At 42.0% G+C, this 27,344-nt stretch overlaps 3 protein-coding genes across 5 annotated transcripts in view; 1 reads left to right on the forward strand and 2 right to left on the reverse strand.

The window, feature by feature from the left end:
* invs (inversin) overlaps positions 1-2,557 on the reverse strand; it is a 21,747-nt gene extending 19,190 nt beyond the window's left edge. The window contains exons 1-3 of one of the 2 annotated variants that reach the window (XM_086218547.1): positions 2,458-2,557; positions 1,708-1,808; positions 751-826 (exon numbers count right to left, since the gene is read on the reverse strand). Coding sequence is in view for 1 of the 2 variants with exons in the window: in XM_086218546.1 (XP_086074672.1) it covers positions 1,708-1,710 (3 nt within the window). In the remaining variant the exon portion in view is untranslated. The remainder of the gene's footprint in view (positions 1-750; positions 827-1,707; positions 1,809-2,457) is intronic. The other variant, XM_086218546.1, reaches the window with a different exon arrangement.
* Positions 2,558-2,697: 140 nt separating this feature from the next.
* Positions 2,698-15,623, forward strand: erp44 (endoplasmic reticulum protein 44). Its single transcript, XM_086218549.1, has 11 exons — positions 2,698-2,855; positions 6,741-6,813; positions 6,900-6,939; positions 7,048-7,163; positions 8,966-9,150; positions 9,283-9,398; positions 9,484-9,658; positions 9,749-9,860; positions 9,945-10,086; positions 11,086-11,188; positions 11,747-15,623. The coding sequence occupies exons 1-11, from the start codon at positions 2,796-2,798 to the stop codon at positions 11,849-11,851; spliced, it is 1,227 nt and encodes a 408-aa protein (XP_086074675.1). The 5' UTR covers positions 2,698-2,795; the 3' UTR covers positions 11,852-15,623.
* Positions 13,625-27,344, reverse strand: stx17 (syntaxin 17). 2 transcript variants are annotated; one of them, XM_086218551.1, is made up of 7 exons: positions 27,182-27,344; positions 25,326-25,534; positions 25,156-25,221; positions 22,476-22,799; positions 21,931-21,981; positions 17,669-17,755; positions 13,625-14,784 (listed from the first exon to the last, which is right to left on the reverse strand). In XM_086218551.1, exons 2-7 carry the CDS (start codon positions 25,446-25,448, stop codon positions 14,530-14,532), a joined length of 906 nt encoding a protein of 301 aa, XP_086074677.1. In that variant the 5' UTR covers positions 25,449-25,534; positions 27,182-27,344; the 3' UTR covers positions 13,625-14,529. The 2 variants fall into 2 exon arrangements, with proteins under 2 accessions (XP_086074677.1, XP_086074676.1); XM_086218550.1 differs by having other exon boundaries at positions 13,627-14,784; positions 22,476-22,802.

Raw genomic sequence — 27,344 nt, forward strand, 5'->3', positions numbered from 1 at the left:
ATAGATGACATCAGAGCGCAGAGATGGGTGCGTTCTAAATGTATTGTCATAGGACGCTGTGCAGCCCATTTTCAGACAAGTTCAGCTCACTTCTTAAAGTACACTCGTGAGGTTACAGTCAAAAATAACTTCTGATACACACCTTGATTAACATTCATGCTAAATTCAAGGCAATGAAGTAGCATCTCAAAGATTCGTGTGATCAATGTTATTTTTCCATTAAAGAAACGAACCAAAAAGAACCCTAACCTAACCTAAAATGATTGTTATTAATTGATAAAAAATTCTCATCACAAGTCCCAAAGTGACGTGTTTAAGTTGACTTCTTTTATCCATCCAACTTTTCAGAACCAAAAATCATATTATCGTCATAAATTCCAAAAATGTAGCATGTCCTTAAACCTGAAAGCAGGAACCAGCAAATATTTGACATTTTTCCCATGAAAAAAATATCCAAAATGATTAAATGCTTATTAAAATCAATGGCAATTAATTTAATTTTCAAACAGCTAACCGATTTATTGTTGTAGCTCTAGTTGATGACATCATATTTGGCTGGGAAAATTGCAAAGTAATTTATAGACTAGTCAATCAAGAGAAAATCACTGATGTATCTTAGGGGAATTTAATTTATTTTGATGTCATATTAAGCATATGTAGGAGCACAAAAGGTCACCTATCGATCAGTTCCTTCCAGTTTTACAATTTTTGAAGCATTCTGAAAGCAAATAAAACTTAGAGACAGAATACCTGTAAAATCAGCGTTGTTTTACTTGAAGATACAACTTTATCAATCCCGCTTCAAGGCTAATTCATTTTAAGCGGCCTGTACACGAGAGAGAAAAACATACGACAGTAAACAGCTTTAAAAGGAATTCACAACAATAAGAATGAATGAATAAGCAGCCCTGGCCTACAGCACATTCAAGAGTCTGACAGTAGAGAGGAAAAAGAGAGGTGGTTCTTTCTGCAAACGGGTGTATAACAAGGACACTCGACGGCAGCAGCGAGAAGCGACTGTTATGAACATGGACAGGAGAAGCTGAAATACTGGTTGCTTTCTGGAGGATTTGCCGGTTGCAAAAAGAATTTTGTCTCCCTCAGAGCTGTTCAGGCTGTTTTCAACATTTAGAGAATTTATCTCAGTTTGTTTTATTTATTTCATTTGTCATCGTTGTTTTAATAACTTTTTGTTTTATATTTTTCATTTGTGATAATAAAGGTTTGTTGTCAATACGACAAACTGCTGAAATATACGAGGATATCACAAGAACAATAATTCACGAGGTAAAACACACAAATTGTAAAAAAAAAAACCCGATTACTTCGGTAGATATCACGTTATAAACTAAAACGGGGAAAAACGACTTCCTTCAGCCACATTTATTTTACGGCCCTACGTTCTGAGAATATCTACCACCTATATTCAGGTGGAAGGAGAGAGAAATCTTCCTCCATCTGCGCGTTGCTCTCACACTGTGTGCCCCCATGGATAGCTTTAGCCCATAAAATATTAATGCTGGGATTCAATTCAACATTCCATCTTAATCTCCTTAACAATTAGGCTGTCACAGCTCACACAATTAGGGTTGTTACACACTCTCAAAAGATCTGGACTCATGGGAGAAAAACACAATGGTAGTCGGTAGTAGACCGCTAGGTAATGACCTGAAATTGAAAACTGATTTTTATGTGTTGGACTCTTACCATAGCTGCATTGAGGGGGGATACTTCAGCAGATGTTTCCTAGCTCAGTGCATCCTTGATGGGTGCAGATCCAGGCCTCCTACCTGCCCTGATCCTGGCTCCTGCAGGGGCAGAGAAAGAGGATCAATCACATACTGAGGTGGGCCCACCTGCTCACAAAATTAACTGCCAGCAAAACACTGCTGCTGGGCAGAATACAGGGTGGATGCCTTGGAATGGCACAAATTTTTGACTTTGCAAGTATTTAATCAAGTGCAATGACTATGTTTGAAATTATGGTCTTTTTAGACTTCAAATAAGCAATAAGTAACAACATTTCGTCACATAATCCTATATCAACACGCTTCTCAAAGTGTTTCAATAAAAACTGAACATTACAAAGGGAGGATTTATGGTAGGCTTTTTAAAACTGCATTATTTTAGGGAGTTGTGCCTAATAAAGGGGAAAAGAACTTCGAAGAGATGAGCATCAAGTTGCTCACTCTGACATGGATTCTGTCTCAAATTCTAATTATGCTAATCAACATTAAAATGGCTTGCGATGTCTGTTGGTGCAACTAGGTCGAACAAGAGTTGCAAAAAATGAAGCAAAATGATGCAACTCGCCCCGCTCCTGAGAAATCATTTATTCATAACAGTACCAAAGATAAAATGTAGCCGATGACAGCGGATACACGCATAACCATGCTAATGCCCTTGTGTTTGAAGACAAGGTTGTCTCCACTCCTCGTAAACCGGTGTTATATTTACCGTTTTGATTGCTTTCCTCTCGGATGAAACTATTTGGAAAGTTTTCTTCCAAGGCGTCCCGTTGACTGGCTTCCACGGTCTGAATAACAAAACACTACAACTCCCATTTGCTACTGTTACGCACAAACTGCCATGATTGTAGTTTTATTATTGAACTACTAATCCATTTGGTGATTCTTAGCAACTACATTTCCCATAAAACTACAGAAATCCCAGGAAGTGTCACGCTCGTTTCCGTGGTCACCGTGAGATTGGTTCGCCGATGGTTTCCTGCTGCAGCGAGAAGAGCGGCGTCGAGACAAACAGGGAAAACTCAACACTACCACCTCCACTGTACGATGAAACTGTTAGCAATATCTCCTTCTCTCCAAGCCCACTTCGTCACGGCCATATTACTGGTAAGCACCCGTACATTGTCTGCATGCACTAACTCTCTGTTGGTTTTAGCTTACCATTCAAGCTAATGTCTGATATGAGGCGGTGAGTCGCTGCTAGCTAGCTAGCCGACGAGCCTCTGCTTTCATGAGACGTGGCTTTTAAAGTAGCTGCTTTGCACAACAACTCTCCCATAGCTAAAATGAAGTTATCTGACACTTTTGAGAAGGCCTGCTGACCGTGATATAACCCGTCTGCACGAACAATATATCCAACCGCAATGTCAATTTAGCCGGTAGTTTTGGGTGCTGGCGTGCCATATTAGCAATAATTCATTTGATATAAACCAGGTGTTAATAATCTTATACTTTACGTAATTAAATCTTAATTTTACTAGCTCAGAGTTGGTTTCTGATAATTTTGCTGCGGGAGAATGAAGAGTAATGGCTTGCAGTTATCACGTACAGGTGATGATAACTGCTAGCATGGCTAACTAAAAGCTACCATTTTTGATGAAAGGGCTAGCGTGGCAAATTGAATCCGGCCAAACATCTATGATACGGATGTAAAAAGTTATAAAGTTATTGTCGGAATGCTTCTTGCGCGTGAATGATGCTAACCGGTTGGTGAATTCCTCTGTTGTGGCTCAATCTTATTGGCTAACAACCCGGAACTAGGCAGAGCGCAGCTGTTGTCAGAGTTTGGGCCTGACCTGAAACTTGTCATTGGGCTGTAGATTTAATATCAGTGTGAACCTTTGAGAGATCATTTGATAAAAGAGGACTAAGGAAATATTGGGTGTTGAAATATGATTTACTACTATTGTAATGATCGATGATTAACCATTTTAGAGTGCAACAATTATTTTCCCTACCCGATATCTGTAATATTCATATAACATCAGAAAAGTCATCTCTCCAGTGTGAAATCTATCAATAGTTCTATTGTCTTTTACAAATAAATGACAACATTAGCCCAAATTATTAGTTTGCAGTCATGTAAGACAAAAAAAGCCTCCAAATTTCACAACTGTGATGCTGAAACTGAACTGGCAGAGGCAGATTGTCACAAATCCTGTGTCCTCTTCTGCTTGAAATATTTCAAGTATCTCGAGATAGCGTCTGCTCTTATTTGACATTAATTTTTTTTATTAAAAAAAGTCTCAATTTTACTTACAACAGTTAACAAAATAGATCCTGATTGATTTAAGTACATTGAGCCGAAAGTCAATGCATTAGATGTACCCAACTTCACACATCTGATTGCCTTGACATCTGTTGGTGTGAAGTAAATATTTTTTAACCAGTACAGAGTCATACATTAAGTGATGAATCGAAAATATAAATGCCAGACCAGTGATAAATGAAAATAATCATCAGCCAACATAAATCCTGAATCAGCACCGACCACAGCAGGTAGATGTGCACTGCTTCTAGCAGAGCCTTTATGTTTTATCATCGTATTGATGAATAGACTACACTGACTGACATAATTAAGCAAAAGTTGTGTGAAGAACAATGAGCATTGGTGCCACTGTCAAATTGGACGTTGTGGAGGCATTTCCTCAGGGCTGATTCCTTCATGCTGCGCTACAATAAGAAATCTCTTTTTGGTGTATCATAATTAAAACTCTTGATTCACTGGTTCAGTGAGGAAAACGCAAAAAAGAAGGTGGAGGCCCACAAAATGTAATTTTCATTAAGTTAAGGGGATAATTGGTAAATTCATGAACAAACCTGCGTTGGCCCGTCTTGTCATTAATGCCATGTAGTTTTGCAATTTTGCTTTGGCATCAAGTAATGAAAGTTCTGTCATATTTATATTATTCATATTGCGGTTTGAAGATAGCGTTATGGCAATGTATCTTGTTCGGGATTGTAAAGAATAATCAGTAATCATTAGGCCTGTTGCAATAATTATGTATTTACTACAGCTTACTATTACTACTGTCATTTGCTGTGTTTATTACACACAGTTGTGCTGCTCCTACACACACACACACACACACACACACACACACACACACACACACACACATGATTACAGCCTGAAATTTGAAATAATAACTTGAATGAACTTGGTGTCAAATCTGCTTTCTATGTAGGAACGTGAGTGAATGAGAAAAGGGAGTGGAGCCAGTCACTGTGGCAGTTAAATTAACATCTCATGCAAAAACATAACATGTTATCTGAACTGAGAATTATAACTGCCGTAACTTGGAGATGGTAAAGTACTGTCCTTCCAGTTTGCTATTACAGCTGTCTTTGCCTGACAGGATATACGGGATTCCAGAATATCAGAATCAGGTACCGATAAAGACTTCATTCTTCACGTACAGGCTGACATCATGGTCAGATCATATATCGGGATAATGGTGCCTATCCACGTTCTGGTACAGAGTCAATTCCATACTTTGTGGTGGACCCTGAGACAGCTCACGGGTCCAGGCACACCGCTGTAAAGACCTCTGGAGTACATGTAAATTTAAAAGATTTGTGTGCACCTTTTTTTTGCCGTCTTTAAAACGAAGAAGTGTTGCGTAGTTTAGAACTTCCTCATGACGGAACATGAAGCATAATGATCGGAATATGAAAGAAAAAAAGAGCTCTGGTATCAGCAGATGTGTGCTGGAATTCTAACAGTGTGGATGTGTGCATCTTTACCTGACGCTACAAATATAAACGTATCATCAACTTATGTTGAGTGATAGAGTAACCTGCTACAAACCACAGAAATGCAACAGTTGAAACATTGCTATGACACTAAACCTCACCACCTCGGCACTGCTGTATAGAAGGATCAGAGGTCCCGTGTGTCCAGCTGGACCGTAATGGGATTCGGTGGCTCTATGTCATGAATGTAATGTTACTTTTTTGTGCTTTTACAGGTGACTTTGTGTTACCTTCGAGGACAGGGTCATGCTATATTTAAAATCAGAGTAACTCAAGGGATAATAATGGCACAATGCCACAATTACATCTCAGAAAACTCCCCCCTTGCCCAGGGCACAACCTGGAGTTTCACTGGCATCCCGTTTCCTTTGGGTTGTTCGCATTTTTTGTAGCCCATATTTACACACAGATCGGATGTCAGAGAAAATGGCTGACAAAGAGGACGTTTGAGGATGATTGTGAAATTTGTGCAAAATCATTCTACATAACGGCCACAATATCTAAACAGACAGGGACTGAAAGGAAAGGGATGCAATTACAGTGCATGCAGCCAAATTTTGGCCTCAGGGTGGCTGACTTTGTGATGGGGTTGGTGGAGCTGAATGATCATCAGGAGCTCACTGTAAACACTGCTGCTTCGGAAATGACACTCAAGAGTCAATAGTTTTTTTGGGGGGGGGCTTTTGTAGAAATATAGGGTCATTACATGAGAGGATAGAGCTCCAAAGAGACTTGAGTCACGGAGGAGCTTAAATACTAAACCTATAGGTGCTTTGCCTTTTAGTCAAACAGTGTAGAATCCCTGCTACGTGTGGAAAATGACCTCAAAAACAGCTCATTCAAGGAAGCTTCAATGAACGGCCAGCTCACTTTGTAGACCAAAAGAACAGGTTACTGTTGAAAGAGGCTGCTGGATCATGTAAGCGTCTCCTGTGGGAGGAGTTAAAGAAAGTTCCGGGTCTAAAGGACTTCTGGCTGCTCACTCTGTTGTCACACCACACCCTTTCTGGACAGCAGTTGCTGGAGAAAAGATGTAAAAGTCTCTGTTAGTTTTCAGTTGCCTGTCGGCAGGAACGCATGAAGCATCGTTTGTCATGATCAGTTTTTAGTGTCAAGGTTCAAAATGAGCATGTGTGGGGGAGTTGGTACTCAGCAGATATAAATACTGGTACACAGAACACATATGCTGACATACTTGTTTGTTCAGTCCACCTGCCACTCCCTGTGTGTCTGTAGGTGATGGGCCTCTCTAGTCCTGGATATGCAGAAATCACCAGTCTGGACTCGGGCAACATCGACGACATTCTAAGTAAGAATATCACTGCCGCCTCTTGTTATTTTGAATGTGTCTTTGAGAGAGTAATGTTACTTCCTCCTGTGTTTGCTCCCGTGTAGATAATGCTGGGGTGGCACTAGTGAATTTTTATGCAGACTGGTAAGTATGTTGTTACAACTAATTTAGCAGTCTGTTTATTTACACATCATGGAAAAGCCTGGGACTTGACACCACTTCCCCTCACCGCTGCCGCCGCCTGTTCTTCAGGTGCAGGTTCAGTCAGATGCTCCATCCCATTTTTGAGGAGGCATCCAATATCGTGAGGGAGGAGTTCCCTGATACCAAGCAGGTGGTGTTTGCTCGCGTCGACTGCGATCAACATTGTGAGTATTACCTGAGTTCTACTAACTAGCCTCTTGTTATCTCTTCCAAGGAGCTAATGGGATCACCGGTGACTTTCTGTCTGTCTGCCAGCAGGAGAAGTCAAAATGTTGTGGGTGGATTTTGATGGAATGCTTTGATGATAGAACTTGGAGAGAGGAACAATTGATCAGATTTTGGAATCAATCCACGTGCGGACGTGCGTGTCTTCACTACAGCAAAGTGATGTTCCTAATCTTCCTGACAGACAGGCGCTCAGAAACTGAAGAAGTCTGCCAATATTTCACAGTGTAATGGATTCCTCCTTGACTCATGCTGCACACCTGCACCGAATTTGGTGAAAATCAGCCCCACAATGTTGAAATAAATGGCTCTTATCACATGATCTCTTTGGAAGAGGCAAGCAAAGAACCAAATAATAGGTTCTAGTAGGGCTGGACAGTTAATCCAACATTAATCCCATAATCCTAACTGAGATAGGGCTGAACAATTAATTATATTTTTTTGAAATCACAATGAGGCCTTGGCTTAAGGTAGAATAAAGTACGGTGGTACTGCAGAGATAGTGCTGCCTGCAAATCCTGTACGCTGGGGGGGGGGGAGAGAACAGAACACCATCATCATTTCAATATGTTTTCAATTCAAACGTGATTAATGAAACAAGAATGATGATTCTTTCTAACACTGTGAATCATCGCGCGACTACAATATCAGCCAAAATAATCAGAATTACATATATTTTCCAAATCTTTCTGCCCCAAATTGAAATGACTATTGTATTGGCTCGGACTGGTCATGGAGAACCTCTCCGCTCTTACTCATTCATGTTAATTTCTTATTTTCCCTTTTAATAGATCAGCTTGCTTACAGTAGAGAGCTTGTGAGAGAACTTTTAGGCCAGAACAAAAAAACAAGTATAAAATGATTGTTAATCGGTAGTGGTCAAGGTAAAGGTTTGAAGTAGTGCTGATAGTCATGTGAAGTAATGTCATCCAGCTCTAGACTCCAGGAACAGTTAGACCCAGTATGGATATTTCTGGAAATGCATCACATTTTAACCTATCCTTCTTTTCTGCCGGAAACTGTTTATTTTATCATTAAAATGTTTGAAGTCGAAACTAGGAAATGTTTATTCTGACACACTAAATGAAACAGTTTTTCTAATTGTCAGGCTTTGTTGCGTTAAACATGCTTGTTGCTGTTTATGTTGCTCTAAACTGCTAGAACACTCCTCATTGTATGTACAGGACATAGAAAAACATCCCACCCCTTCAGCACGCGCGCGCACACACACACACACACACACACACACACACAATCTCTCTCTTACGCACGCTCACTCCCTGGCTATATTTGATGCACATATGTACACATAGATGCCCGCCACACCAAAGCAGGGAGACACAAACCCACCAGCCTTTTGAGATAAAGCAAATTAAAAAGAATTATTGATGACCTGCAAACTGTTTGAAGACTAATGACAAAACTGCTGCTTCCTGTGAAGACTGGAGGCTTAGAGGCACCCCGCAGGGAGATTGACACCTGCCACACATATATACACACACACACAAACACACGTGGTAACACACACACGTTCACTGTGTGCAGAGAGAATATTTACTCTTGGTGGGGGGTGGCTTTCATGTGGGAGATCAGAGCTGGAAGCCGTCTGAAGGCAGTGTTTTCAGACGGAGGTGTAACTGCCGTCCCCACTCTGCTCCTCAGCCACTCGTCCCCATGTGTTTTTACTCTTCATCAATTGATTTATTCGTCTTTGCTCAACTTCTCTTCCTTCTCTGCGCAGCTGATATAGGCCAGAGGTACCGCATCACTAAGTATCCCACGCTGAAATTGTTCCGCAATGGGATGATGATGAAGAGGGAGTACAGGGGTCAGAGGTCAGTGACAGCGATTGCCGACTTCATCCGCCAGCAGCAGGTCGACCCGGTGAAAGAGATCCAGTCACTAGAAGAAGTTAATACAGTGGATGTGAGTGGCAAACATACGCGCGCGCACACACCCACCCACCCACACACCCACCCACACACACACACCACGTCTGTAAAAACAATTCAGCAACTGTTCTGTTCTCAGTTCTTTCTTTCTTTTTTTTCTCAATAGAGGAGCAAACGGAACATCATAGGTTTTTTTGAGAAAAAAGACTCTGACAACTACCACTCATATGAAAAAGTTGCTAACATCCTTCGAGACGACTGCACATTCCTGGCTGCCTTCGGGTAAGACGCCCGCCCCTGTAAGTCATTTTTCACAATCAGTCACAATGATTTTAGTTTGTAACAGCTGTTGAATGCCATCCTCTAGTGCCGTGTCTGAGTCTGAGAGATTCAGCGGAGACAACGTGATCTACAAACCAGTGGGGGAGAGCGTCCCTGACATGGTCTACCTCGGCTCTCTCACCAACTTTGACCTGACCTATGCTTGGGCCCAGGACAAGTGTGTACCTCTGGTCAGAGAGATCACCTTTGAAAACGGAGAGGTGCGTCACCTGCTGCCTTGTACGTGAAACAATATCATCACTAGATTTATCATTATCTCGTCTTTAACGCCGCCTGTGTGTGTTGTCCAGGAACTCACTGAAGAAGGGATCCCGTTCCTCATCTTGTTCCATATAAAAGAAGACACCGACAGCTTAGAGAAGTTCCAACATGAAGTGGCACGCCAGCTCATTAGTGAGAAAGGTGAGTTTGGGTTTGACTTTTCCTGCTTTGTGTAGAAAGGCTGTGTGTATTTCATGGGATATTGTGGTTCTTCCACATCCTCAGGTTCCATAAACTTCCTGCATGCGGACTGTGACAAGTTCCGCCATCCACTGCTCCATATCCAGAAAACTCCAGCCGACTGTCCTGTTATCGCTATAGACTCTTTCAAACACATGTATGTGTTTCCAGACTTTAAAGACCTCTCGTAAGTAAAGTCTCTTCCTTTATTCATTCATTTGGGTTTGAGAAATCATCAGACATTTCCAATGAAGTAATTTGAGTGCTTTTGCAAATCAACGGTGCTTCTGCTTTGAAAGATTTGAGGAAAAATATCTCTGAAGGAAAAATTGTATCATGCAAAATAATTAGAAAATATGAATGGAAACTGATGAAATGAAATGATGAATCGTCCATGTCAGAATGGTGTGATGTAATCAGCATTCCTTCGCACATTTTTGGGCAGTTATTGGCTGACCCTGATGAGCTTAGACAATATAATTCACCGCTATGTGAAATTGTTCATCACATGATCTGATCTTCCCAAATACAGCAAATTTTATTACATTCCCTCACACACACACACACACACACACACACACACCATAAGCAACCATGCTCTCAACACCAGAAAAATGTCACACCTTCTAAAATCTGTCCTATACAAATGGGCCAGGACAGCGAAGCTAATGTGACATGATTTGGCACGTGCAATAAGTGCTAAACTAATCCACAGAAATTGAATCGAGTCTTATTTATTCTACCCCCCGCGACCCTCCACCCCACCAGCCCTTCCCCCCTCCATCCCCAATCAGAGTCTGATCAGATAGACAGAGGCCCCGAGGACTGACCAGCCCTCCACAACCTAATTGCATCACATCACCCCCGCATGTGGCACACAGCTTGAAATTGCATTAGCAGAGTGTATGTTATATACGTGTGAGCTGTGAATGTGGACCAGCTCCACCTTTGTGATATGACAACAGCTCATGACCTGTCGTTAATAAGCCCACTTGACAGGATTAATGCTGCTCTTTGACACGTCTGCAGGAAGTAATGTGGCAACCCACGGCTGTTCAGTCCCCTGTCAGAGCTTAATTCAGACCTCGCCCCTGGTCCCAGGGGCCTGGTCTCGATTGTGTAGGAATGCCCTGTGGATGAATGTACCAAAGACACACTTAATGTACACATGTGTGTTTTCCTCCAGTATCCCCGGCAAGCTGAGACAGTTTGTGTTGGACCTTCACTCCGGAAAACTACACAGAGAATTTCACCACGGCCCCGACCCCACAGAGAGCACGCCTGGACAGGTCAGACAGCCCTGCCAGCTCCCATTAGGAGTCAGTGAAAGGGATAGTTTTGGTCTCAGCTCGTTTCAAAGCAAACCCTGATGCCTAAACCTGACCCAATTGCAAGAAGCAAAACAACACAAAGGATTTTGGGCCGTCTGCATGTGGCATTTTGTCAGGTGTTAGCAAAACAACAGGTAATGTCATTTCCTGACCTCATGTCTGACTCTGCACCTCTGTGCAAGCCCCTCAGCAAATGAGCTTTTTTTATTTGGTCCATTGGAATTTGTGCATTGCAAAACTGAAGCAGATTAAACCAGAACAAACCAAATGTAACTCTTTTGAGTTGATTCACATCAGTCAAATGGACTCTAGTCATAAATGTGCCCTAAATCTCACTGAGTGATAATTTCACGTCTTTTTCAGAATGATAAAGTTTGTTGTGTTATGCCGAGTTATCTGCTGGAAGCTGCTGGCTTTAATTTCATCTACTTCTGCGAGCAAGGCTTTGTTTCTTCTCCTAAAATGTCTCATTCTAGCTTTAAGTTTGACACGTGCGCGTTTGTCTTCGACCCTCAGGAGGAGATGGGAGAAGTAGCCAGCAACCCTCCAGAGAGCTCATTCCAGAAACTGGCACCCAGCGAGACTCGCTACACCATCCTCCGTGACCGCGACGAGCTGTGACCTCAGCGGGCTCCCAGCGATCCTTTGACTTAATGTCACGCCTCGGGGTCAGGGAGGGGGTGAGGGTTGGGACAGGCCAGTGGGACAGAACAGCAACGCCCAACACCCTTACTAAGGAGAGAAGAGAATGAAGAAGAACAGGAGGAGCAAAGTCCACAACACAACCATGTTGGAATAACCTATATTTTCATAACTCTTTCACATATGATTTTTATTTTGGATTAAGAGGAAGGGGGGGTTAAAGAAGAAATTGAGTTTGGGAAGGGGGGGTGGGTGGTAGGGGCATTAAGACATCAAGAGAAGTGTTTTTACTTTTTATTTTTTTGGAGCTTGTATATATGTTTGTGCTACATGGCAGTCTCATTGTTGCTCTAAATTAAGTGCAGTTTTCTTTATTTTATTTTATTCCTTTCTCTTTCACCCTCATACTTTTTTTTTGGGTAGGAAACTAGCCAGAAGAGTTCCTTCACTCCAGTTGTACGGTTCTTAACTGTGGCTCATCCCGTTCAGCCCGTCTGATGGGAGACGCTTGTTGTAGTCTCTGACCTCGCGGCTGCATCTCTACTTATGTGTCTTTATAGCACAAGTTGTAACAACTCGCCTGTTTGAAGTAGCTTTATCTCCATATCCTGTCTACACTGAGTTCTGAAGGAATAGAGGAATATTTTGAAGTACATGGAAGTTCACCTAAACTCATGACTAGATGATGGACACAGAGCTACTCTAGCCTATTGGGATGCACCCCTTCTCTTCCTGGTACTAAATGGTTAATAGATTTCACTTGCAGTGCCTATAAAAAGAAATCATGCCTCACTTCTTTTGCAATATTGAATCACAGTGGATGTCCTTTTTTAAGATCTTAAACAGAGAAATGTCAAAATGACACCATGGCAGAGCCTAGCAGCAGCAGCAGCAGCAGCGGCGGCGGCAGCATCTTACTGTGCGTGACAGGAAATCCTGGCAAGCTGCTGGTGCAACATAGATGCATATTTGATAAGACCCCACCCCCCCCTGCCAAAAATACCCCCAAAACTTAATGATTGAAGATGAGTCTAATCCAGACTTTGTGTTAAGCTTAATTGTTGTTCACTCATACATGTGAGCATGTGACAAGGAGAGGGAGAAGGCGAGACCTGCTGGAGTAAACGGAAGGCCACAGCTCCTACCAAAGGTGCCTCTCACGTATTGTCATGGAGGACATGAAAACAGAGTGGGTTTTTGTTACTTTTCTACCTGAGAGTTAAATTTAGATTTGGGTTCTCTTCACTGTGTAGAAGGTGGAGTACCTCCACTGTGAAACAAAAGGGCTGGATTCTCTTTTTATAGGCACAGTATTTGACATAACACCCGAGATGTGTTCCCGGTCACCACGTAGAGGACATGTTTTGAAATGGCGTTCCATTCACATGAATTGTTGTTTATCTGTTTAAGTGTGTCATCACGTTGGGGGGTGGGGGGGCAGACACATCTTCCCAGTGATTTAAAAGACAGAGGGGAACTCCATGTGGTGAACTTGTACAAGTTCTCTTGGGGAATTTTTTTTTTTTTTTGGTGTCTTTTTAGAACTTATAGATCTCTGAGATCCACTGAACTGGAATGGATCGGAACATATGGGAACCCATTGCTACGTTTGTACTGTCCCGCCCCCTCATAGAGGCCCTCAGATGCCTACATAGTGACATATCAGCCCACAGACACGAGATCAACAGGAGGTTGGGGTTGGGGTTGATGCCATTTCTAAATCAGTCATCTCAGAAGTGGGTCGAAGACTTTAAAAAAAAAAGAAAAAAAAGTGGAAGAGTAAATTAAAAATCATTTTACAGGATGTTGTGTTTTCATATTTTCTATGAGAGTGTTTGTTTAGTCAAACCAGTGATTTAAGTGTAGGCACATTTTATTGAGCAGGAAACCAGTTACACCAGTCAGTAGGATTGCAGGTTGGTACTCCAGCACCTGAAGTCACCTGCCTAATGGCACTTTGGTGTGTTTTGTGCAATTTTGCATTTACATTTCACAAGCATACAGCATTATTTATACAAGCAATGACAAACATTGCAAAATAAATTTACATTAATCGTAACACCACAGCGATGTTTTCCATAAATAGTTCCTATTAGGGATGCGCGACAGCGGCGAGTCGTTGGGTCACTTTTCAAACGTCTCAGCCCAGTTTGTTCTACAGGGGAAACAATAAAGTAAATAAATGATTTACAGGCTTTTTACCATTTTGGAGATAAAGGCTTCAAATTCACCATGTTTACATGTATGTACAAAATGTGAATGTATTGGTTGTAATATATCAGGAAATAATCTGACATCGGGCATCCCTAATAGTTCTTACAGTCTCAGCGTTACAGCAGTTATTTTGGCATAAAAGGAGACAAAGAGCAAACTTTTAAAAGAAATGGTAGCTTGAAGACACACACACTGACTGTGTTAGTGACAGCACTTTACTGAATGGATGGGTTTGTGTGGCCGCAACCATGTGAGGCTGTCCCAACCTCACTAAAAGCTGTAGTGTAACTGTTAAGAATCAAAAGTATCGGACTCTGGCTTAGGGCTGTCAGATAATTGTCTTAAGGGATGTTTGGCCATTGTGTCTGATAACTGATTCTCAGTGAGGTTGCAGAGATCAGCTACAGCACCTAAGGTCTGACCATGAACCACAGATGTCTTGCTCATTTGTCCTCGCTTGACCCAGGTTCTGCTGGTGGTTCTACTGGTGGTGCTGTCAGTTGTTTCATTTGTAGCTCCACTTGGCCTCGGCGGTGTTTTTGGACCAGGTTACCACCTGCAAATCCTAATGCCCCCCCTCCGAAGGCAGCAGCCACCCCTGCAGCTTTAAACCCAGCAAGCAGGCCTAGTGGACCTCCTAATACTCCACCCAGTAACGCCCCAGCAACCGGTAGCACCGCTAACTTGTAGCCCACCGCCTAAAGAGACAGAGAGAAGAGATACATTGGAGTTTAATTTAGCGCTTGCAAACACACACCCACCCACACACACCCCTTTAGAGGCGTCTGCGATAGTTTGTCTATCCTTTCATGATCACACATCAGCCCACATGAGGAGGAAGGGGGAAAAAAAGCAGACAAACAAGCTGGCATGTGTAAATGTAAACTGACACTTCCATGGCGGCATCAAACCGTTTTCACTATCTTCCCTTCGGAGAAATCAGAGAGATGTGGCCTGTGTGTTATTACGGCTGTTATCATCAGAGTGGAAGGTGCACTTTGCTGATGGCAATTAATGACTGATTCTCTGACCACCCTCACACACACACACACACACACACACACACACACTTGCAAAGGCACACACACTTGATTAACACTTCACTATTAAATTTTTATTAAATAGTTCAAAAGCTTACATTCCTTGCCCCCACCCCTGTGGCAGTTGAGGCAATTTTAATTTCATCTGAGCGGAGTTGAAAGGACTCGGTACAGGTTGTAGAGGATGGAGGAAATGTTGGTGTTTAATGACTGTGTGTGTGTGTGTGTGTGTGTGTGTGTGTGTGCGTGCGTGCGTGTGCGCGAGCATGTGGGTGTGTGCACAATGCTGTTTGACCTGATGACAGATTACAAGCTTTCCAGCATGTTAAAACATCTGACATCCCTCTCATCTACTTTATCTCCTCACACTGCTTGTTTAATGTGCATTTAGCAGCAACCTGACGAGAGGTCAACCTTTGTGTGTGTGTGTGTGTGTGTGTGTATGCATGTGTGTATGCGTGTGTGTATGTAATTTCAGGAGTTTGTTTTTATAACTGTTACACAATAATAAAAAAAAAACTTCTCACATGCTATGTAAAGAGTTTTGGTTTCATCAGGCATGATTTGGATTATCAATCTGAGATATTTCTGCTCTGAGTCCAGAGGTCCACGTGGTCGCAGCAATAAAAACCAACTCAAAGCATTTCCTTCACTGCTGTGAGTCACCAGGATTAAACGCAAGCTATGATGCTGATTTTCAGTAAATTTAGGTGGAGGGATTAAAGACCACTTTACACTCTGACGTACTCCTACTGGTGGATGAACCAGATTCATCTCATATTTGGGCAGAGACACCTTAAGAACTTGGAGACTGATAACGATGAAGACTGACTTTTCGTTAGGGGGTGTTTCCACAGCAAAAAAGGCCAATTCTAATATTTCACCATAGAACAAGAAACTGTTCTAAATGGATCAAATTATCTTTTCCAAATTTCACTTGTCTGATGAGAATCTCAGCCTGAATTCCACGACATGCTGAATTTCAATCACAGCGCCTCCTAGTGGCTACAGGAAGGAATCGTGATGTAGCAACAATCAGATTTACATCAAAATGACAATGTTGTCCACAAGTGATGACCTGAGTGCATGTTCTCTGCTGCCACTTAGTGGACACAGGAAGTGATGTCTGTGCCGCAATGGCCGCAGTAGTCTACGCATATTACCTAGTTTCACTGCCTCACGAATGGCTTCACACTCCAAAGAGAGCAGGAGTGCGAGGGCCCGCCCACTGGTAACTATTCTACGCTCCGTCACCTTGGCAGAGGTACGCACTCTCCTCTGCCCTCCAGCTGAGATAAACGACATTATGGTGGGGTTTTATCCAAAGTGAGTAACATTTTCCATGCCTTGAAGCACAATAAGAGCAATTTGGGTTTCAGCGCTAAAACCGTTGACTGGAGAAACCCTATGATGATCAACCAAACGGAATCAGCACCTCAACAGAACGATATTAAAAAAGATCAAATAATTCTCAGAGTACAATTGACATTTCTGACACATATTTAGCCCCTGAAAACTCTTAAAGTACACAGGTTGCAGAAGCCAAATCTGTTTCTGTCAAGAAATGTATCCTAAACTGATAAAAGGAACTCGTACTTATTGGTGAACATCTGAGTGACTGGGATACATCCATATCTACAAGGCTAGTGATCTCTTGTAGGAAAATCTTTAATATGAAACTTTTAAGGATTAAAAGCTAAGGCAGACGGCCGGAGCTAAGAAAAGTCGTTTTATTTCAGTTGTTTTTAACGGCCTGATGTTAGTATTGGCATGTCTTCAGCGGATGTAAGATCCTGTCTCCTCACTATCTCAGTGTCTGGAACTAAAGTCAAATTATTTCACACGTCATGATCTTCTCATAAGTGTGATCAAACAATCCTTCTAATAAGCTAAATTTTGAGATGAATGAGTACAACGCCCTGAAAGGTTTGTTTGCCCAGAATGAATGCTTCAAGGAGTCATGTTGAATCTCAAATCAAATGTTTGAAGCAAAGTTTTTGGAAAAAAAAAGAAAGTATTTTTCCTGATGACGACCTGCTGTGATGTGAGTGAGTATATTGTAGACTGGCTTTAACAGATGATTCATCCTGACTATTGCAGACAAAAAGTTCAACATTTCAAGTGTGTCATCGGTGTGAAGGCCACTGAGTTGTCCCTCTGACTTAGTAACGGTGCTGAGCTCCTCCTGACAAACTATTAAGCATTCAAACTTCTCCTTAATGCCACACACACACACACACACATACATGCACACACACACACGCTCTTGTCACCTCTATCATCCTACCTCTCTATCTCTCTCCCTCCCCTACACTCATCTCCATCCCTCTCCTCTCTATTTCCTTAATTGCAGCTTTCCTTCGTATTCGAACAGATCAATAGGGACAAACGCTGTGGAATGGCTGGGAGGCAAAGTGCCATCGATCTCCTCATCCTCCAAACACCCCCCCCACACACACACACACGCTCGCACGCAAACACACACACACACACACACACACACACCAGAACATCAGGACACACAGTACAAGCACATACACACCTTCCCCAGGCTCTTGGTCCCCTCCTCCACGTTGGCAGTGGCAGTGTTGACGTTGTCTTCTATGCTGTCAATCTTCTCCTGCTGGGACTGATTTTCACACACACACACACACACACACACACACACACACACACACACACACACACACACACACACACACACACACACACACACACACACAAACTGTAGTGAGTATGAAGAAGCAGATGCTACCAGTGATGTCATAGCACACTTCAGGTCTAAGTGGGGGTCTGACGGTCTCAGATAAGAAGATGACATATTGAGACAGTTCTGATTAATCAGCAAGCCTATAATTAATCAAACTGATTATTGGGCATTTTGAATAATCACATGCACAATAATAAACAACTGGTGTCTGCAGACACCTCAGTCTGCGGGCAGCCTCGTCAGTGTGGCTGCTGTGGAACCACATCTGTGCTCCCCCCTGTGTTCATTCAACATTCCACATTCTACAGGCAGAGTGAAACCCTCCCCATCGCCAAGCAGCTGCTGGTGGCCTTGGATGCCCTCAAAGGTGCTGGTGTTATAGAAGCAGACATCAAACCTGATAATATAATGCTCACTGATCACCTGACCAGACGTTCCAGGTCAAGCTGATTGACCTTGGTCTGTCTATTACAACCTCAGGGTCCTGGTATTTCTCTATACGCCAGGAAACCTGTGTGGCCTGCTGGGTGTCCTCCTGCTCAGGGAGGGGGCACAGCTACTTTATTCATTTTAACATCTGATAGACCAACATGGAGACTGATGTCACCAGGAGAATTTTTTCACGGCCAGCAGCATCAAAGCTGAAACTGAAGCTGGTCCGATCTTCCCAGCTGCCTGTCCACCCAAAGAGGGGGAGGCTGCAGTGTTTGTGGCCAGGTTGGCCTTTGCTGGCCTGATGATGTTGGGGAGGAAAGAGTTTCTCCTGTTCAAGGGTTGCAGCTTCATCCTTCAGCCACAAGCAGCAGCTCCTCAAAAACGTTGATGGATATCCATGCAGACAGAGTAGCTGCTGGGTCCTCAGATACTCCCCCCGCTGGAGAAGATAACAGCTCATCAGAAGCCTCACAAGCTCCTGTCGCAGAGAAAATTAAACCCACTTCTTCTGAAGGCACCAGGACATTTATGGACGTTATTCAAAAGTCAGACCGACTATGGAGAACAGATCGCTTCAGAAGGACCCATACCAATGTAAAAAAAAGCTGTTTGTCACTATTAAACTTATCTATGTCAATACTAAAAGTGCATACTTGCACCAAAGTCAATGGAATCCATAATGGTTTTCTTCAATATTATTAAACTGATTTATCCCAAAATATTCATGGTTCCCAATTACTTGATGGTTATTATAGCCATGAATGGGCTTGATTCAGTCCATCAGTGGCGCACACGCACACACACACACACACACACACACACACACACACACACACACACACACACACACACACACCAGGGGAGCCTGTGTGTGGAGGCTGTAGGTATATTCAGGGGAGATTACATTAGAATGGGTCAGACAGTGTGTGTGTGTGTGTGTGTGTGTGTGTGTGTGTGTGTGTGTGTGTGTTTATGTGTCTGTGTGTCATTGTGTAGATCTCATGAAATATTCAGAGGGGCAGCTGTCTCTCTCCGTATGAGGGCTGGATGGACACAGTGACCAAACAACAACTAGAGCACTCTTCTTCCCCCTCTCCCTCCATCAGCACTGTTCAATTTGCGATTGTTTCAACGTCCTAGAAACCTGTAGGGATTGAGGACGACATATTTGAATCTTGCCACTTCAATTCAGATCCTGTTTCTTTCTCATTTTCTCAGAGTGACTGAACTGAGCACGCTCCAACCACGGAGGAAGATTGTGACTCACAAGTTAAAGCACCAGAACTGACCTTCTAAGAAATATCAAAGTCTGACAGATGTTTCAAGATGTGTATCAAATCAGTCTCTGTGAGTGAGACACACACCCCCACTTCCAGGATATTATGATCCCAAGTTTACCTGATAAAGAAGTGATTCACTATGGCTAGGTGTTTCACAAACTGAAAATATATTTTTTAGTAATTAAAAAAAATTACAAAGACAAATAGAAATGCAGACATAAAAGAGGGCTGAAACATGTTTTACGCTGATGTCTTTCATACATCTGATGAGCCGATCTGCGTCAGTCAGCGGTCATATTCACTAAACCTCGTTTCTAGCGAGGAATCTAACTGAGGAGGGGTTTTGAAACATTCTCAGATCAACTTTCACCTTTAATTTAGCGAGGAGATGCGAGTGAACCTGTTGCTAGGCAAGGCTGGGAATCAAACTTCAATACTTTTATGACGTGGAGCGAATTGCTTCATCACTGTCGAGTACAGAGATGACTTGTCTTTCATTAACAAATGTCTATAAATACTTGAAGAGTCAATCTCCAAGTTGTGGTTTATGTGTAAAATGTGCTGAAACATCAAAATAAATAGTTGAAACAGACTTAAACCACGTTTTGATGAAATGGTCAACATGAAACTATTCTGCGGTGACGTGTTCTTTTAAAAGGTTGTGATTGGTCTATCAGACTGAAAAATACAGTCTTGGTGATAATGAGCATTGATTGGAAAGTGAAATTGAAAGGCATAATCATAAAATGTACTTTTTATGAGGACATGGTGTACTTTAAAAGCTATTTGATGTTTTTTGTTTGTGCTTCTGGTGGGTGAGAGCATTTTTAATGAGATCCGACTTCAAATGTTAACCCTGTAGTATTTCTTTGACTGCATCCGATTCTACCATTTTCTTTTTTGCTTTAGATGCTTTTCTGAAATGCCCTCCTCATCCCTACTAAGGGTCACCTTAGGAGCTCTTAAAGTACTACTTCATCCAAAAAGTACATCTTACCTTGCGAGCAATCACAAATAGGGGTCTTGAGCTCATGAAGATGTCTCTTCCCTGTGACCCCAGAATATAGAAAAAGCCAGCAACATCTATTTATGGCCGTCGACTACAACAACAGCAAAAAATTACAATTTAAAAACTAGACATCATCCTGTATAATCCATGTCTTCTTCATCCAATTGTGTGCTCAATAATCTACACAAACTTCAATTTGAGCTGAAAATAGACACTTCCAACACTTCTGCTTCTCTACCAAAACAGATGGCTTATAGTTTGTTAATTTTAGCTTAAATCAAAGTTTTTGTGGATTACTGAGCATACGGCTAGATGATGAAGGTGTGGGTTATACCAGTTTGTAAATAGATGTTTTGAAAGTTGTTTTTTTTTTTTTTTTTTTTTTGTAGCGGTAGCCATGGAGTGCCATTAGCTTTGAGCTAAATATACGTGACAGGAGAGTTCAGTTGTCTGGGGTTACAAAGAAGGGACGTGGGGTTGGAAAAATTCCATTGTACAATTTCTTGGTGTAGTGTCACTTGAAGGCCTGAGACAGTTTGACAACTTTCATCTTTACCAGGACTCAGACGAGTCTTAACGGTGGTAAAAATCTCCTGTATTTACTTGAAATTCAGGGCTAGCCCAGCACAGATTTAGTCAAAGTGAAGAATCAACTGACTCTTTGGACTAAGTGCAGAAATATTTGTCATATAAATAGTAAAAAAATCTGTCATGATAACTCCTTTATACTTATATGATTTTGTGACTGAACACCGGAACAGCAACTAACATGACACATGTACAGACACAGACGCATCGCACACTCCCACTCACACCGTGTTTCCACTGAGGCTGAGCACTGGAATATTACTCCTCTAACGCCGTCTTTCACTCTAGAGACACCACAACAACATGTCTGCTCTTTCTAGCACTCACTCACACACACATACACACACACACACACACACACACAAGCGCGCTGACGCCTCTGTCTGTTTTGAACCTTAACTACATCTCTTTCTTCTTCTGTCTCTCCTTCACTCGTCCTCCCTGCCTCTCTCCAACCATCCCCAAGGATAGAGTGATAATCTGAGCCTTCTGTTCTCCACCTGCTCAAAGTATCTCTCGCTTCCCACCTTCTCCCCCTGTGGACCCCCCCCATGTCCCTCCATATCGTCCCTCTCAGTCTCTCCTTTTGCCTTGGTGAGAGGCCTCCGGGGCCCCTGCAGTAGTCCTGAACTGATTTGCATAACCCTCTCAGAGGAGCCTTACCAGGCAACACATACTCAAGTACATGTTCATTTCCTGTGAATGCTACATGGGCAAATTGCATCAGTCCCATTGTTTAGAGTTCACATGTGTAGCTCTGACGGAGACATATGGGTACTCACATGGACGTGCAGAGAGAACTCTGTCACCAAACCACACAGCTCCCTCAGATCCTGTCAGAGTGTAAAGTAGAGTGTAATTATCTCACAAATGTAGAGCCACCGTACATTCAAACTGTCAGAATGCTGGACTGATAATCACGTTAACTAATGAAAGTGAATATTAATGTCTAGTACGTATCACAGTAAAGCAGAACAGGTAAGACAGTTCAGCTGCATCAGGTGGTCCAGCAATAGTCATGAATAATACATGTAGTCATAGCAACATTTAGTACAGACCAAAGATGAAAAAAACCTTTTTAGAGCTTGTTTAGAGCTTTCAATTGAAATGCAGGTTTAATTATGCTGACATAAAACTCATTCACCTCATTTTTTGTGGCCCTATTTTTGAATTTACATGTAAATTGTGAAAGCTTTAATTGCTGTCAATATGCACAGGACACCTTGACTTTAACACCATAACTTGGTGCTATATTACCTGACTGCCAGGCTGTAGAGGCTGGTCTGGAATCTGAAGAAAACAATGAGGCCATGAGATATATATATACCTCTTCCAGGATGTCCCAGGACTCAGCTGCACTCTGGTCAGCAGGGATTTCAGGAAGGCTGGACTGAATTTGAACTCCAGTGACCAACTCATCGCCCACTTCGTCATCCACATAGCAACTGTTCGACACACAGCTGGATGGCTGAGTGGCAGGTGGTGGTGGTGGCACGGTCTGAGGCACAGGGTTAGAGTGCAAATGCAGGAAGTCTCGTGTGGCGGCTGATGCTCCATCTCTGACTGGCTTGACAAGCTTCTCTAGAGCTGCAGCGTCTTCTGCACGGACACGGGTGCACAGCTTCTCCAGCTCTCTGATGTTAGCTCTCAGCTGCTGCAGGGAGTCGGATGGGGCTCATGTTTAAAATATTTCAGATTATAAATCAATACACGTTGCAAACTGTAATTCTAATAAACTCAACAAATAACTTATTTGAAATCCTATCAAAATAAGAGCTGTTAATTTCGCATCAGTGGGAAAGAAGACCTCCTGCTGACAGGCTCAACCTCCCTGTAAACTGTTCTGGTGATGGAAATGTTAAGAGGGGCGGGGGCTTAATATGGCTCAGATATGAGGCAGGGGAGCATGAGCCCCTTCATCCCGTCCTGCCCTGAGGGTGACAGGAGGATTACATCCCAGCCATCAGCCTCCAGGCCACGGCCTAACCTGGACTCGAGGGGTCAACATGCTGCAGTTAACGCACTTCGCTAATCACACAACATGAATAAACATGCATGTGTGTATAAACTTGTCCTCACATGCATAAAAGTGAAAAACAGACTGATTAAACTGGAGACGTACAGGTCAGGCACCTGTCAGAATGCAAATTGACCGTGACTGATGTTAGCTCAAACTCGCAGGCAGACCACATGCTAAACAGCAGATATTCATGCTAAAACGGTGTTGACTCTGCTCCTGGCTCATGGTGTTTGGCTTCTATGGTAAAGTTGCCTATGACCTACCAACACACACCTAAAGCAGAGTACGCTCACCCCTATGCTGGGTTAACACTATGAAGACATGGGAAAGCACTCTGGTGTGTGTCCCAGGGGTTTGTGGGGGTAATGGTGAGAGGATAGGTGTGTGCCTGTTTAGAGTTATTTCACCTTCAGAGACATGGTGGCTTCCAGGCAACAACATCCCCTGAGGCATTTCACACTCGCCATGTGAACATGTATAAAAGTCCAAAAACACACACACACAGTGCACATACATACACAAACACAAGATGGTCCGTTTGAGGTTGGCAGCAACTCTTTTCCGGCCCAGATTTTCTAGACAGGGATGTAATTATTTGACTCTTAAATATATGTACCATGAAGATGTTTCATTGATAGATAAGATTGATTAGTTGAATTATATGTTGACTCTTTCATCAGATGGAGTCTCTCAGTTATCGTTTGGTTGACCTAAATGAGAACATCTGCTCAACTGATAATATTCACAAAATGTCACAGTGCATTAATTTGTTTTTACACAATATAGGACAATTTAGCCCTCAATTCAGTCCTGCAGACTGGCAGTAAAGCCTGATGGTCAATGAAACTCCTTAACCCTGAGAGAAAGGCTAAATTGAGGGTAAAAAATAGTGTCTAAGAACAATTTGTACCAAACAAGGTTCCATGAAAGAGACTCAGTGTGTGTGTTCATATCTGAACCCTTGTCTGAAGAACAGCCCGGGCAACCCTCGTCTTGTTACAGCAGACATCACAGATCTGCATCGGCCAAAGTCTGGAGAATTCTGAACATCAGGACGGCGCATGAGCAGCTGCTAACAAATCAAGGACACACCTTAGCAGAAATAATGCTCACCTCAAACTCTCCCACGTAGTGAGACAAACCAGAGGAAAAAGATCACTTCTAATGCATTTGAGAAAAGATTATCTTTGTTTTTAACTGATGAATGTTCTACTGTGAGGACAAAAAAAAAAAACTGAAGCGTTTTCTTCAGTGAGGGTAGCTAGACAAAACCTACAATGCACGTGTTGCTGGTAGGACGTTGTTTAAGGGTAAATAACTTCTGCATGTCATTGCAAAAACTTGAAGGGCTGCCCTGCTTTTACAATTCAAGTTTTATGACTTCTGATTGTTTCCATCCACTTTTACCAAAAAGACCTGGGAGATTGAGAAAAGCATTTAGAAACTGACCTGTGAGAATGAGGCAACCGCTCATCTGGTTCTAGAAACACATAGGTTAAACCTTGTGTTGTGAATTTGATTTTTTTCTCGCTTTCTTGGTTCAATTGTCCAGATATTAGACTGGCTACTTTAAGCTTAGCTCTGTCCTTCATTCACACTTTGATCATGAGTGCAGTTGCTGCTCTCTGCCCTTCCACGAATCAAAAACTTCAATTACCATAAAATCAGACACTTCTAGCATCTTAAAGTCACACTTGTTTGGGAATTTGTAAAGGCAAAGAGTCACATCGCGCCAACAATCATCACATTCACATATCCGCGAGGCTGGAAATGTAATAATTCTAACAATGGCTCAATGATGACGCAAAGGCTGCTAGTCTAGGAATTGAGTGTCATAAAGAAAACAGGATTTATTGTTTCGCTTAGGGGCTCAGAATGTGTTTATGTGAATCGCATTTTGTTTTCAAACATATCTGTTATTTGTTGTGTGTCACACTCATACACAACTGCACACAGTGGTGCATTTCTGAAGAGTATCAACACATACCTGAACAGTTCGGCTGGCGTTAATATGCTCTTGATGAAGGCGGTCCCATTGCTGGCTTTGTTTGAACTGCAAAGACGAAGGAAAACAAATCAGACATCCCTCTGTAGACCGGATATAAGAATGCGGATGTGAGAGTGCAATCATGTGTTCTGCCAGATTTCAGCCGTCACCTTCAGTATGTTATTGTGGTGTTTCTGCAGCCTCTCCAGGTCCGTGGGCAGAGCCACTTTAATGAACTTGTGGATTGGTGCCTCCAGGCGCCTCAGTGTCAGCTTGTTGGCTTCCTTGGCCATTTGACCTGCTGAGTGCCCACAGCCAACACCTCTGCGTAACTTAGACACTGCACCTCCTCAGTTTTATCTCTCTGCCCCCACAGACACTGTAAATATCAGCAGAGTATGATTTTGATAAATACATAAATGAGAGTAATAAACTCAGTGACACATGCAAGACTGCCCACACTTCTAAAATTGGCATCTTTCCTCGCTCCTCGGTGTGAAAAGTGTAGCTGAAGCATTACTTTAAGCATTTACCAACAGTTTGTATCAGTTAGATGTTTGAACAATTATTTACATTTTTAATTAATCTAGAAACTATTATTTTTATTCCTTATTAAATATTCATATTGCCTTATTTTGGCTGACCAATTGATTAAAGATTGGTGGTATAAAGACTACAGATATAAAGCAAGACAAAGTTGTCAATTTTTATGTTTGAAGAGGTTCCAAATACTTAATGCTCGGTAGTTTTTCATCAAATGATTTGTTTGAGGAATAATAATTGAGTCATTTATGGTAATTAAACCAGTAAAATAAACTGACAAAATAAGCCGATGAATTATTTGTGCACTATAACTACTCTTGTGATATTTTGCATGGCAATATTTTATCAATAGACAGAATAATTGATATCTATCTATCTATCTATCTATCTATCTATCTATCTATCAGTACTGATATTTTATAATCAAAAATGTAGATGTGCATGCAGCAACTTCTGACTCGTCAACCTTGTTTGGTTGGCAATCCCATTTGGCCACAGTAGAAGTGATTTACATGAAATGAACAGCCTGAAAAAGGTATGTTCTAGCAGGTGATGTTATCAGGGCCACGACTATTCACAGTACTGCACACTTGATTCTAAACTTCAGTTTTCCTCAAAACCACAGTTTTCCCACTTTACATAAATCTTTTAGTCATAATGTAAGTACATTTGTCTTATTGAAGACAACCTCCAGTAGATAATTTAACATGTATATGTTTGTTGTTTGAAGGCTCTTCTATTAGAGTACGAGAATAACTGAAACCATAAGATATTAAAAAATTTCCAATACGTACAGGACATACATATATTAACATGTAACACAAAATACAGCCAAACCTCTGCCCCCAAGAGTACAATAAACCACAATATCAAATTGAGGTCCTTCACCAAGTGCCCCTCTGCCACCTGAACAAATGATCAAAAAAACCCAAAACAAAACCTTATCATTGTTGGAATTCTACATCGAGCATTTTACCTCACAAGAATTGGATTTTTGGTATATATTTTTGATTACAATTATTCATTTATCAATAAGCCAGTCAATACATTTATTTATTTACATCTGGTGGGCCAAAATTAAGACAGGCCTCACTTTGGGCAGCCTTGTGCTAGATTAATGAAACCAAAATTGACAAAATTTGCCTTTGGGAAGGTAATTGTCAATTAAACACAAAAATAAATGACAATTAAACACTCTGCTCACACACTCTGAAAGCAGAAACATGCCTCGTTCTAGCTTTAGGGTTGAGAATGGTTACTCAGTCTAACAACACCAAGACAGAAACTGTTAATAAATGCTGCGGTCAACATGGAACAAGCCGGAACAACTTTAATAAAAACCGTGTTGCCTGCTTTTAGCCAGCGCAGCTAGTAGCTTGGTGTCCAGTAAGCTAACACTTCAAACAAGTTAGCCAGCTTATTGTTTTAGCCAAAAACAACACAGGCGGACCACCGGACGTAACGGACATGAAGCGACACTTACCAGAGAAATACCTCTCAAACGGACACGGTATAGTTACTAAAACCTACTTTGAGCTTCCATACTGCTGAGAAAATGACATACATTTTCCAGTATTAACTTGTTTCTGACAGTGTGTTGTTTGTAAACAACTCTCTTCCGAGTGCATCGGTGAATGAATTCCGAC

The sequence above is a fragment of the Aulostomus chinensis genome, chromosome 11 (genome assembly GCF_037954235.1).
Source record: "Aulostomus chinensis isolate RoL2024-O1b breed Wild chromosome 11, RoL_Achi_v1.0, whole genome shotgun sequence".
Lineage (NCBI taxonomy): Eukaryota > Metazoa > Chordata > Actinopteri > Syngnathiformes > Aulostomidae > Aulostomus > Aulostomus chinensis.